This window comes from Diabrotica undecimpunctata, chromosome 9 (assembly GCF_040954645.1).
Source record: "Diabrotica undecimpunctata isolate CICGRU chromosome 9, icDiaUnde3, whole genome shotgun sequence".
Lineage (NCBI taxonomy): Eukaryota > Metazoa > Arthropoda > Insecta > Coleoptera > Chrysomelidae > Diabrotica > Diabrotica undecimpunctata.
In genome coordinates this window covers 63,598,980-63,614,354 of record NC_092811.1, presented here as the reverse complement: position 1 = coordinate 63,614,354, position 15,375 = coordinate 63,598,980, and the positions used below count along the sequence as shown (strand labels likewise).

Here is a 15,375-nt window from a genome sequence, read left to right as displayed (position 1 = left end):
AGACAGGCCACAAAAACATTTCATGGAAGTTCCTCACGTAGTACAGATGAGGCATAATTTTGTAAGGATTTACCATGAAAATGACCAAAGGGGAGTTTACAAAAAGCCCTTAATTTTTATAGACGAAACATGGATATTTTCTTCTGGATCCGTTAGAAGATCTTGGCAGGATGGGACAAATAAAGGAATAAGAAAAAGAAGCGGTGATGGTGTGAGGTAAGTAAATAAATATGTTTTCTTATACAATTTATTAATTCTCTTAACTGACTAAAATGGGTTTTTTTTTCTGTTCCAGGACTTTAGTTCCAAAACTAATAAAGTATATTTTTTACAGAAAGCATATTTTCATTACATGTAAAGAAATTTGTTTTTATTAGATCGAATTATTTGTGTTGTAGGTACATAGTTTTACATGCAGGCTCAGAGCATGGGTTTATAAACGGAGCAAGTTTATTTTTAAATCGGGCTCCAAAACGGGAGACTATCATGGAGAAATGGATGCTGATATTTTCGAGGGTTGGTTGGAGAAAGATCTTCTACCAAGATTGGAGGAACCATCAATGATCATCTTTGATAATGCTAGTTATCACAGTCGGCAAGTAAATAAATGGCCAACCCAATCTTGGAAAAAAGAAGAATTGGAAGGATGGCTTAGAAGTAAAGGCATTCTATTTCCACTGCATACTTCTAAGACAAATTTATTAAATATTATTAAAGCTCTTCCTAGATCTCCAAAACATTATGCTGTAGATGAGATAATTAACAAAGCTGGTCATGAAGTACTTCGTTTGCCTCCCTATCACTGTCACTTTAATGCTATTGAAATGGTGTGGAGTCAAACGAAACGGTTTTATGATCAGCACATATTGGGGAATAAAAATGTTTTAGAAGTTTGGGCAACAGCTATCAATAATGTAACTAGGGAGCAGTGGAAAAATTATGTTCGCCATACCCATAAAATAATTATAGAGAGTTACGAAAAAGAAAAGGTTGTTTTATCAACCAAAGTGCAGCCTTTGGTAATAGATATAGACGAGGAAACATCATCTGACGAAGATAAGGAAAATTTTGGGGATTAGTTTCATATGCTCTTCGAATGAAATCATTGACTTTGTTTTATTTTTGAACATTCATGTTTTGACTATTTTCTTTATTTTTAAAATTATTGCAAAAATATGATTAAACCGGTGATAAATTATTTAACCTTACAACTAACAATATATAATAAAGCAAACAAACATAACTAATCCTTTTCATTAGATTGTTTCAAACTTTTTTTCTGACTTTCCTCTTAAGTCTAACGTCCAAATTCTAAATACCATTAATATTTATAACTTTGAATGTTCTTTAAATGTATATAGGCATGTAAATCCATATTAATTAGTATTATGGATTCGACTAAATCTCAGGTTACTAGAGCGAACATTTAAGTAAATTATTTTAAGCAGTTCAGGACAATGTCTAACCACTTAAAAGTTTATCTAAAATACCAGACCTGCATAAACTCACCTTTGCTTAAAACTTTTTATATGCGTTGATTCTAAATCACTATCGTCTGTATGTATCGTATTTAATTACATCAAAATATTTAAGAGCATTACTGTCAATAGTGTACTCTGAACTCACATTTTTATTTCATTTATAAAAAGTTATGTGGTTACTTTAGCTACATTCAGAAACAAGTTGTTTCACTCAATAGAATTCACAACACATTAAGAAAAAAATACACTAAATAAATTTTAAACATTTGCTAAGAAAAAAAGTCAAAATTTTTACATATATATCTTTTTAACGAACATGTTAAAAAGTAGTGATGAACAATAGCCACTGTGTGGTACACTAACATGAAAGCTTTTATTTTACTAACTTTTAAATTCAGTACATATCATACTCCATTATACTAGGCTAAACATATTGCTTACAATCTTGTATAATTGGTCAGTTGACTTAATTTTCAAAATTTGCTGTATCTTGTAACTAAAAAACGTAATTTGTTTATTTTTAACCAAGAAAAATGTATGTGCTATAAAACACCAATTTAAGTTTGCTGAGATATAACAATTTAAATTTGTTTTGGAGACAAATTTAAATTGGACCGAAAAATACTGTCATAATAGGCGAAACCAAATATTAGTAGATAGTAGAGTAGAGTAAATTTTTATTTGCATAAATTTTTCAACATAATTGAACAAATAACGTCACATTATTAATCACAAATTAATATATATATATATATATATATATATATATATATATATATATATATATATATATATATATATATAGATAGATAGATTAACATTACAAATTTAATATGCTGATCAGGGAGAAGGATAGGCTAGGCACTCCTCTACAAAATAAGCTCAATGTGTTAACTAGGTAGTATTTGTATTAGTTATTAATTGAATTTGTTTTCTTATCTTGAGGTGAAAATCTATTACTTATATTATAAGAGTAGTGTATACTGGCTCAGTGTAATTATATATATATATATATATATATATATATATATATATATATATTTAAAATATATTCAATGGTTGAATAGCAGAGGTTTTATCGGTCAATAATTCGCAAATGAATGTCGTCAACTACTTTATTGATTTATTCGAATATGTATCGCTTTTATTTTTAAAAGCATCATCAGTTCAAAAACAATTTGTAGGTTTTTTTAGATGTTACGAAAACTCTACAATAACTTAACATTAAAGATTAACAACTAAACAAGAGAAACGAAATAAAAAAAAATACAAGAAAAACTGTAAGAACACTATTGTTCATTTTAATTTAACCGATGGCTTCATTTGAATGTTGGTTCAAGCTCTTTCGAGGGTCAAACCACACTGGTTGAAACCTCCAGTGTGGTTTGACCCTTGATTGAAACCTCCAGTATTTGGTTTTTTTGTTTTTTCTTTCTGTTCTATATGGATCAGTCAAAACACACCATTAAAAGATGTCACAAACAAAATTTTTACTATCATAACTAAATTTTAAAATGTATTTTGTCCATTATTTTATATGTTAAATTTTATATGTGTTATTAATGTTGAGTGTCATAGCTTTATACAAATAATCTCAACGACTATGTCTTGAAGAAGGAATAAAACAATTCTAAAAGCTAGACCAAAAGTCAAAATAATTTGCCAACAATGTAAGTAGACCATTGTTTCTTAGAAAACAATTTAGGAGTATACAATAAATAGGATTACCAAGTAATTTATCTCATGTTAACATATACTTGCTTGGTTGGAGCAGTGACTGACTTACAATATCAGAGTTAGGGAACCACTGTTATAAGAAAAAGCCGAAATATACTCCATATCATTAGGAATGGCTAACTTTGAGACCAGTAATGCGTGGCTAAAACTTGCTTTTAAAAAAAGTTTGAAGGGAAAGTGCAGGAGTCAACATTGAAACTTACCTTTGAAATATGAAGCAAATGCCAAATCATGGATGACTTCTGTAATTGTTAAAAACTGGCTTATAAATATTGATAAGAAAATGGTCAAATAAAAATCTTGTAATTCGTTAATAATATATAGGTAAAAATAATTATCTATAAATTATTTACCTAATTATATTAAATAATTTAATAATTATTATAAATTCCACCAATAAAAGTAGTTAAAATCCAGTACAACATGAAAATTATAGCCTATGCCTATGTTTCAAGGTATCATTCAAAACTTTAAGGCATTATATCAAAAGGAAGTTACCAAGTAAATGTTGGATAATATGGAAGAAAAAAAGAATTCTACTATAGATGTATTGAAACCTATGGCAATGGTCAATAAAGCTTGGCAAAATGTAACTATGACTACTATAAAGAACTGTTATGTATACTGTGATTTTGCAATTGCCAACAGAAGAAACTGAAACCGAACATATTTCTATTTCACCTCCAGCATGAATTATAGTGTTATTTGAATCAGGAATATCATTTAAGGACTTTGTTATGTGCAATAAAGGAGTTGCTGAAACATTATCTTCTGATGTCGAAATTATCCAGTTACAACGAAAATCAATAATGATTTAGATGACATAGAAGAATAATCCTACATAATATATTCTCTGGATTTACACAAAAAAAATGCAAGAAGAATGCTGAATTCTTTACGAAATTTTATAAAGCAAACCAGCAGCTCTGAAGAATTGTCTGCTTTATATACCTTATGAGTTTTTTAGAGAACAACTGAATTGTCAATGTAAATTACTGACTTTTTAATGCCATATTTCTCATTTTAAGGATTTTTTAAAAAAATGTTAATTTATAATAAATAACAATATGTTCTTTTTTAACTCAAAATTAGTATGAATCTCAACCTCTTTAAGTGGAATTAAAATATGACAACAAAAAATGATGAAATCCATAAGTTGAAAACTCAATAACTTGAATTTTTTCCCTTAATGTTTGGCTTCCATAGGTTCTACTGTGTAACTAAAACGTAAGAATTATCCATTATATAAATAAATATGTAGTTTATATTGTTTTTGGTTTAGAAAATAAAACACAATAAATATTATTTGTAGTTATTAATTTATTTAAACACCTCAAAAATGTAGCAATACTTAGCAAAGGTTCGATGCACTACTAATATTTAAAACTAAATGCATACCTTTAACTTAAAGCAGTTAAAATATAATTAAGTATAAGTTGATGCATACAGACACCTGAACTTCACAGTGAATTGTTCGATATTTTTGGTTTTGTTTAAAGTTTTCAATTCCTCTTTGTCTTCTATCTTTCAAAAAATCCTCATGAAACCAGATGAATTTTCTGACAAGGGACTGCCATTGGGCACACCTTTTACTGTCATATATTTAGCTTGAATTCTTTGTTTAGTGTTAAATATTTCAGCCATGAGCCCAGACCCAGATAAAGGATGCTGTTACATGCTTAAAATCACCCTGTAAAGCCATACAATCATGATAACAAACTGAAAACAAAAGCATCACCATCTTCTTCATTAACAAGTAATGTGGATGCATATAATGTTAATGGAACTTTTTTATTCTGGGCATGTTTTACAATACTCCATTTGCTGTTAGATGCTGTTACGCTTAAGCTGCATAAAACTTATGGTTCATCTCCATAGAAAGATCTAAAATTAAATTTGACCATTTAGCACTTATAATTTACAAAACTAGTATCAATTTACAAACGATAATTCAAGACAAATAGTTATTGTGTATAAAACAGAAATAGTAATAACTAGTAAATAATTTAAATTAAATTTAAACTTGTTTATACTTACATTGAGGTTTTTGTTGTTTGTTTGGGTTTATATGACTGCGGCCAGGACACTGAATCCATTCACCATACATGGAAGATTTTAACATCCTCTAATGCTAATGAGCAAAAATTACTATTGAACTAGGAATTTGCCTAGCATAAATGAGTCAAATTACTAATATTTGCTTTGCTATATCCTTTTAGCATATGGAAGTATACTTATTTTGTAAGATAATAAAACCACAGTTTATGTTAATGCCCTCCAATGAACTGTTAATCATTGATTCCATCCTAGTCACAACATTAAGGAACTTGCTGTGTACTATAATTATAGTTAACCTCACTTTGACCACAATATATACCCAAACCCAACTTTGACTGCTTAAATTTGTAGAATTTATTCCCACTAAATATTTTTATTCTGTACAATAAATAATTTTATTATTTGTTAACAATACATTATACGGTGTAAATAAATATTGATTGTCGGTAATTCGTAAAGTTCTATTTTATTTTAATTTACGTTTGTTTACATTAATATTGACTAAGAGCACGTATGCTTGGTTGTATAGTAATTTCCAGCCACTTTTAGTCTGTCAAAAAGTAACTAACTTCGCAAAAAAATAATTACTAAATTCACTAGACAGTTCGGACTGGGAATAGCGAACCGAGTTTATCACATTGCAACACGGTTCCGGTATGCCAAACAATGTTTGTCAACACACTCGCAGTGAGTACAAGAATTTTGAAGACTGCATGGAAAAAGTTCGACGGAACCTCTTTTATAGAAGAGAATAAACGGGGCTGCCACGACAATCATAAAACGGTTCTAACTGATGCTATGGTGCAAATTGTATGCGATCATGTGAAATCGTTCGTTCCCGTTGAATCGCAATACATACGTAATAACAGTAAAAAACTGTACCTAAATGGAGATTTAAGCATTGCTAAGATGCACAAACTTTATCTGGAATGGTTTGATGATGTAAAATATACATGTAAAGCTTCAAAAGAGCGACAATATCGTGATATTGTTAATTCACATTTCAATTTATCATTTCACACACCAAAAAAAGACCAGTGCGATGAATGCCATATTTGCCATCAAAAGAAAGTTCCAACAGAAGAAGAGAAGAATAAATTTGACAAACACCAAGATAATAAAAAGGTTGCCAGGCATTTAAAAAGCCAAGATAAAAAAGAAGCGATAGAGTCAGAAGGGAAAATTTTAGCAGCTGTATTCGATTTCGAGAAGGTGCTGACTTGCCCACATGGAAATGTCAGTATCTTTTACTATAAACGGAAGCTGTCTTGTTTAAATTTTACTGTTTTCGATATGGGAAAGAAAAAGGCCACATGCTACATGTGGGATAAATCAGTGGCAAAACGTGGGGCCAATGAAGTGAGCAGTTGTTTATTGGATTTTATTGAAAATAACGTTAAAAAAGGTGCCAAAGAATTCCGTTTTTGGTCAGACAATTGCGCTGGCCAAAATCGCAATCGAATTGTCCTTTCCTTGTACGTTTACGCTGCAAAAAAATTCAATATTTCCATTACACATCGTTTTTTGGAAAAAGGGCACACTCAAAATGAAGGTGATAGTGTTCACTCTGTAATTGAGCGTGCCTCTGCAACAAAAATTATATACACTCCGGATGAATGGCGTCTGTTAGTGAAATGGTCAAAAATTGAAGGAGAACCCTACGAAGTTCGAAATATGAAACAGGAAATTTTTTTTGATTTCAAATCCCATATCAATGATAAAATTTGGCTTAAAAATATCAAAGGTGTCAAGATAGCATGGAATACTATAAAAGAGGTTCATGCAAACTGTAATGATACTAATAAATTATTTTATAAGTATCAATTAACACAAAGCGATTAAGATACTTTGGTTCTTCGCGAAAACACAAGAAATTCGTTACATACTGACCTGAAGACTTTGTATTCTGAGCCTATCAAAATACCCATTGATAAACATAAAGATTTGATTGGTATGTGTCAATCTGGTGTTATTCCAAGAGATTATTATACTTTTTTTAATTCATTGCGACATCACAATATAAATGTTATTACCGAATCTGCAGATTCAGATTGATTTTCTTATCATTAATTTAGTAGTTAAGTAAATGCTGTTGTTTTATTTTTTATACGTTTAGTTTTGTTTACGTTAGTATAATTATGACTCCAAATACACTTAAGATAAAACCGTTAATAACGAGCTCCACACTTTTAAATGATTGTTAAATAATGTTCCTATTCAGCAGTCTAATTCAGCGGAAGTTAGAACTCTATATTATGTTATAAAACTACTATAATAGAAATTCCTGTGCTAGCTAATGCTACGTTAAAGTGTATTACTTATTAATTTAGTAAAAATAAATAAACAAATAATTTTACACCTTTATAAATATACTTACCTACCTAGTTTCATTTATTACTAGTTCCTTGATAAATCGCATTAAGGGTTTACCTAATTAAGGGCAGTTTTGAATTATAATTATTCCCTAAACGTATTGGAAAAAATACTAAAATTTTGTTGTTAATGGAATACAATTAACTTAAGTAACTTAATTCGGTAAAATAGTGAATACGTATTATCTAGTCCGTATAAATCAAGAAATTATCTACAGAAACTTTGTCAAATTATACAAATTATAGTACATATACGCACATATGACCAAAACGAAGTACGTAATTCTGGACAAAAATGTACTAAATACATATAAGACGAAGTATTCTTTTTAAGTTTCCGTAAAATAATGTTCTATATTCACTAATGATATTCGTGATTCCGCCTTAAAACGTCGCATGTTAAGATCAGACCCACTATTACACGAAATAATAAACATAAAAACGATGTGTAATAGGTAATAGAAATGAACCCATCTGCGTAAAAACATATCCAAAATTCAGTACTTTAAATTTACAAGTTTAGGATATAAATACGTTTATGTCTTTAAAACGCTCTGCTGAGAACTATGCATCTTGCAGATAAGACTTTGTTCTACGGATGAGTCGATATGTTGGTCTGGTCTTTTTAATAAGAAAGTTATGCAAATAGCAACACGTTAGTACGACTTTGCTCACTTTCTTTGGCGATAAATTTATCGTCGTCAGCAAGATACGAAATCTGCTCGCTAAAATTCCAAAGCCATTTTCAACAATGCGCCTCGCACGCGACAGCCGGTTTTTAAAAATTTCTTGCTGGTTAATCACTGTGCCGGTGAATGGCTTCATAAAATTTTCAGAAAGAACAAATGCATCATCACCTAAGAACACACAAGGCATTTCATCATTGCCCCCAAAAGGCAAAGGTTGTGGATCAGGACATACTGCCCTCTTCATATTTTGAATAAAATTCACTCTTTGACAAAACGCCCGTTTTCTTGTAGTTGAAGTAGTACTAACCTAAGGCAGCTGGTTTTCGAATATGAACATGTTTCCCGTCTATAACCCCTATGCAATGTGGAAAGTTCCACTTACGATCAAAACCATCAGAAATCTTCTTGACTTTCTGGCAACTGGAAAAACAAAAAATTTTTATTATTATTATTTATTTATTATATGTTTTGTTCCATTTCACCTTAATCGCGTTTTCAATTAATTAATACTTAGATACTTTTCACACGAATGAATTTACCTTTACGGAAGTCACTTTCGAGACCGCTCCCGGTCATCTTCAGTCGAAAGTGACTTCCGTAAAGGTAAATTCATTCGGGTGAAAAGTATCTAAATATTAATTATTTATTATTATAAAAGTTATTCTATAAATATATCTTACCTTAATAATGCCTTTTCTTTTAAGCGCACAAATTATTGCTTCACAGGTTTCCATAACTAGAAACTAGAAACCCTAATGTAGTAGAGAGCCGTTCATTTACTGAGATTGCGTCTCTCATTATGGTATCTTGTTTAATAATCGCAGGCTTTATCATTTCAAGCAATTCCTGATAAATGATATCATTCGTTCTGAGGAAATTGAAGTAATCTTTCGGTGCTGTAACTTTCAATTCTGTTAACAAATTTGTATGTGAAAATTTGGAACGTTTTTGCAGCGACTCTTTTGCCCATATTTTTCTTTTCCTACGTTTCTTCTCACTTTCTATGCACGATGCAATAATAATTGTACATAATAAAATTTCTTCTTCATCCGACATTGTTGATGCCAGCACTTTTACTGATGTTGTCCAACTGTGTTGGGCAACTAACTTTCGAGTTGATCAACCAAATTGAGAGACATGGTTGGACAACAAGTTGAAGTGTGTATGGGGGCCTTTACAACACTAGCACCACTACCCACGAGCCCAGTGTTGTTAACTCTACGGATTTATCTGTAGATCTACGGATTTTCGAAATTATTTAGGATTTTCGGATATCGATCACATTTCTACGGATTTTTCAGCTGTAGCAATCAAGAATAAAATTGTGATTTTTTACTCTTAGTTTTTTATAAAAATAGAATTTTTACTCTTAGCTTTTTATAGAAATAGAAATATTTATCAAATAATTAACATCTAGTCCTCTGTAATGCCGTGAAAAAGAACTCGACTTGTAGCCGTCTAGCACTTCATATTATTGTGTGCTTATTTCCTTTTTCAGTAGATGTCAGGAGATATTAATAAGTATCGAGTAGATACTATCCGACCAACTCTAATAGGTACCGATCAGATACTGGAGTAATTAACACGTCACTCACTCACTTCCATAATATTGCTACATGTACTATAAACTGAAAGTAATTATAACAAGTCATTCTCTCACTCTCAAGCACTTAAGTGTGAAAAAGTATAATAGATGATGTTTGGGTTGTCTATTTCTTCCAAATCACTTACACTTTTATGTAAAATGATTTAAATACCTACACCCCAAAATATAATAAAAACTTAATTGTTTCATAATTTACTGATGAGAGCACTTAAGTCACAATAATAATAATTTGGTTCTTTATTTATAAAAAAAAATTGAATTATGGTTCGTTGGAAGAAATACTTGAGCTTTATTATGTAAGGGCCTTAATTTTTGAAACCTAAAAGATTTTTATTTTTATTCAGTTTAGTTGAATATTATCATCCGTGGTATAAACTACAGAAATTGCGTATTGTGATTGCATTTTGTACAATAGCTTATATTTTTTTATATTACATAGTGCTTGTTTTTCATACCAAATTCAAAATTGTTTTTGCTAAATCATGGATGCTAAGGCAGGTTCGTCCTCACGAAGAGGTAAGTTAATTAATTCGAATTTAAAATTTAAAAGGAATATTCCCAGTGGTTGTCTGTATACCATAGTTGAAACTAGGCACATGATAAAGTCAGATAGTCCTTAAATTACGTAATTTAAGTAACTAACATTGTAATTATTAAAAACTAAGTCGATGATAATGGATTACATTTTTTTAAGGGGACATACAATTTCCCAGCTCAGAACAGGGAACCTTATGCCCTGAGAGACAATCATGAGTTATTATATTTACAATGTAATTAGAATATTAGTTACTCAAATTATGTAATTTAAGAGTCTTTTGACCTCATTATATGAATATAATCGAAAACGTTCTGAAAAATTTTTAAAAACATTTTGGATAATTTTTAAAAAATTTAATATTAAAATTTTATACCACTTAAAAAAAGAAGTTTTTACTTCATTGTAAGTGTTTTTTTTTTAATAAATTCAATTTACCTACTTCATTATGTTGGAGTAGGTAATAGTAGGTAAGTGTATATCTAGGAGATATTTATTTGTAAAAAGTTCTAGATGAATCTGACGAATCAGAATATGGCAGTGGAAAAGTAACTGTTTCGAAATTAAAAATTAAGAAGATGCGATACACCCAAACCTATAATGTGGACTGGGAAAGAAAATTTGTTTGGATCGCAAAAAGACAAAAGGGTAAAACATTTTTCTTTTGCAAATCATGTCGACGAGACTATAGAGGGGGAATGACGGAAATTACTAGGCACGAACTAACATCCCGCCATAAGATCGCAGCCAAAAGTTTGTTGAAACAAAAAACCATTGTTGATGCTTTTCAACAAACCAAGGGAGACAATGAACTAAGAGAAGGTGAAGTTAGGCTAGCTTCTTTTATTTTGGAACATAATTTGTCTTTTAATGTATCTAACTGTAATGTAAACAGCAAGGAAATAAAGAAGGAAAAATTAAGAGGTAATTAGCCTAGTAAAGAGTAATAATTAATTAAGTAATTATTATATATTCCAAATTAATTTAAAAACAAAATAATTGACCCAGTTTAACACAAGCCTGAATGTTTAAAAATTACGACACTTAGACCTTGTTGGAAATTAATACATAGTACGAATTGTTAAACAAGTGAGAAGAATTGTGCTGAGTAAGAAGTTTTACATAGCGTGATCCAGTTTAACACATGGAATACGTGACATAAAGAATCTAAGGTAGAAGTTGGCGATACATAAAAACCAGGCAAAAGTTGGTCGGAGTACAGTAGTAGCGCGGCGCCTGAGGGCCCCACGCGAGAGCGGCGTTAGTGGGAAGTTTTTACGCAGCAGCTCCACGCCATAGTGTGGAGATCGGGAGGTACGCAGACAGTGGACGCGTTAATTAACTCGACGAGGTAGTGTGACGTATATAGTGTCGGCAACTAGAGGTTCGAAGGTACGAAATCTCAAATCCCGGTAGACTGGAGGCGTATTCCCTAGCTAGAGCCTAGATACGCAGAGGTAACTAAGATCTCTATATACTAACCCCAGGTATATCTAATAATACGGAAATTGTCTGATCTTTAATTCCTTGCTGGTTTCTTCTCGTCTCCCTTCGCGCCTGAGCGAACATTTTTGTCATAACTGATATTTGTAATGTACAGTCTAGTTAATACATTGTAAATTCGAAATTTGTTTTGTTATTCCTAGCCGTTACAGGTAGAGACTAGAAGAGATACACATTTCGCTATGCAGTGCTCCGGCTTCTAACGTAAGCCCATAGCCTCTCACTCTTTGCAGGACCTGAGACCGAGAAGTCCTTGATCCCCTTCCTTTCCAAAAAGATTTCTCTACCCTCTTGTAAATCCGCGAGGGCGAAACCAGTCAGTTCAGACTAGTGGAGCCAGTAAGCCTTGCCCCGCTCGCAGGGATAAGTATCCCCTAAGGATTGTAGAGGCATTGATAAGGAGATTGAACGGACGTCTTCTACAATGGTGACAACAATATTATCAGAGTGGAGACAATTCATTTGAGGGGTATATTAGATTTAATTACAGCTTCCATCAATAAATTATCATATATTATTAGAATGGTGTCTTCACCCCCCAATATACTTTATATATTATTAGATAACCATTTACCGCCTTTAATGAAAGCAATTTTTACTGATTCTGATATAGCAAAAAAACTTGTTTTGGGTAGAAATAAATTCCATAAATTGATCGAAACACTAAAAATTCAAAAATTTTCATTAATTGTAGATAAAAGTACAGACGTTGGGTCCTCAAAACAATTATGTCTTGTTGTAAAACATTTAGAGAAATATAAAGTTTGTGACAGCTTTTTGGCTCTATTGCCGTTAGGGGAAAGTGCGCTGACTCATTATATGGGGTAATAAAAAATTTTTGTGTTGAACATCGAATAGATTATGTTCGAAATATGATAGGGTTTGGAAGTGATGGGGCAAATACCATGATGGGTAGCAGGCAATTCAGACAATTTCAAGATTTTTGTTCTGTGAAACCTCACAAAATGCTGCAACCATCTCAAACCCGTTGGCTTTCCTTAGTTTCCGTTGTCAGGAGGGTACTGGAGCAGTGGAATGCCCTGAAACTATTTTTTCAGCACGAAGTATTGACAGATCAGGATAAAAATGTTACAAATGCAGAAACAATCCACATCTCAATGGAAAACGTGTTTCAAAAAATGTACTTGCATTTTTTGGATTTCATTTTGCCAATGGTGACAGAGCTGAATAAACTAATGCAAGCTGAAAATCCAAAAATTTTCATTCTCTTTACCAAGGTAGAATCTTTAATGAAAACTATTCTTGAAATGTTTGTGAAGACTACAGCTCTTGACTCCGGAGATGTTTCAAAGACTGGTTTATTATAAACTTCCGTATAACTTATTACCTTTGTCTGAGGTGTATCTTGGAGGGGCAGTAGCAGCTTTCGTACTAGAGAATAAAAACTTACCGGATTCCGAACTTCAAAAATTTAGAATTAGTTGTATCCAATTTTATCAAGAACTACTCGATCAAATAAAGTCAAGATTTCCATTTGATCGAGAAGACTTGAAAAACATGGATCTTCTGATCCCAGCAAACATATGTCACAAGAAGCATTCTTCTATAATGCCTCTAGTGATTAGTTTTAACCACATAAATTCTTCGGATCTATATAAGAACATAGACCTAGAATGGCGACTACTTCTTATTAGTGTTGATCAAGCTATGGAAAAACTTGAATTTCTAAAATTTTGGGAATATGTTTCTGAACTTAGAAATGGATTAGGTGAACAAATGTTTCCAAATATTGTAAAACTTGTAAATATTATTAAAATATTACCCCACAGCAGTGCTTGTGTGGAAAGAATTTTTTCCAGTATAAAGTATTTGTTTTTTTGTGTATATTTTTTTTATTTAGATTTTTTATATCTAGTTTTTTATTTTTCTTGGAATATGAATGTCTCTGTTTAATATATATTTTGTGAAATAAATTTTTTGCATAAACAAGTATGTACTTAGTAAATTATTGAAACACCCTATACCTCACTTGAGATACATTTATTTTGTTTATAATTTTAAGTTTTCTTTGTAAACGTTCATTAGTTCATTAGTTTCGTTTCTATTATTGTATAATTTCTAATAAAAACATGGTGTGGTGAAAGCCTAGCGTATGAATATTTAGACAGCTATTTACGACCACCTAGGTATATTTGAAACAAAAATGCCTGAAGTATATTGTATCTTAATCCATTTTATTGCCAAATTGAAAAGAAAAACATTTTTGAATGAGTTTTAAGGGGGTCAGGTTTTGGGGGGTTAATAAACATATGAACTTACAATAGTAAATATAGTGAAAACAAACTAATAAACTCATAAACTTAGAACAGTAACTATAGTGAAAACGTATTAAACATACGAATTCCTAATAGTAAATATGGTGACAAATCAATAAACATATAAAACTTAATTAGAAAATATAGTGTAGTCAACTAATAAACATACAATTAAAATAAAACACGCAAGAATAAAACAATATAAGTGAAACATGGAGGAGGAAGTTCCTCGCATCTCCGTAGGATTACAACAGACCCCAACAAGAGGCAGGAGCCAAAGCGTAGGCCCCTTCTCTTGCCAAATAGAAATGGCATGAACAAGGGACAAAAAACCAGGACCATCACACCAACTCTAACAGACCAACAAGAGAAATAATCATCGAAAACGCTGAAAAAATACAACAACTTAAAGACAACATGATCGCCTCAGTGTCGCGGACAACCCCCGAGGGCAGAGGTAAGATCTCATTCAATACTAAGGACAGAAACACGGTAATCGAGAACACAAATTCTATAATCAACATGTACGATCAACTCATAACACATCTATACTTACAAGAAAACAAAATAACGGACCTTCAAGACAAATTAATAAACATGTTGAACAACAAAAACACTACCGAATTCGAAACACAAAACACACACACACACACACACACACACACACACACACACACACACACACACACACACACACACACACACACACACACATAAAATGTTGGCAAAAGAAATACATGACCTGAAACATTTTATAATAAACACACAAAATACACAAACACACACACCAACACCCAAACAAACACACATACACACACCAGAGACACAATCAACATCGTCCACACAACAAGCATCATCAACACTCACACAAATACAAATACCACACGAAACCACACAAATACACGAAAAATATAATAAAATCTACCATAGAAATGGTTGTTTCTCAAAAGAAACAACCATGGACCACACCGAAAACAAAAATACGATATGACACCATGATCAAATTAAAAGCAGGAGACAACGGAAAACTGATGGACAAACTAAAACAAACAATAAAACCAAAATACCTAGAAAACATAACAATCAAAAGAACAAAGGACGACAACACAATCATTATA

The 15,375-nt window shown here is 31.4% G+C and overlaps 1 protein-coding gene across 1 annotated transcript; it reads left to right on the top strand.

The window, feature by feature from the left end:
• The first annotated feature begins 494 nt into the window (after positions 1–494).
• Positions 495–1,079, top strand: LOC140450986 (uncharacterized). The gene has a single exon (XM_072544690.1). It carries the CDS (start codon positions 495–497, stop codon positions 1,077–1,079), a length of 585 nt encoding a protein of 194 aa, XP_072400791.1.
• Positions 1,080–15,375: the final 14,296 nt, after the last annotated feature.

Coding starts and splice junctions, on each gene's coding strand:
- LOC140450986 (XM_072544690.1), top strand. CDS start 495: ATGGATGCTGATATTTTCGAGGGTTGGTTGGAGAAAGATCTTCTACCA.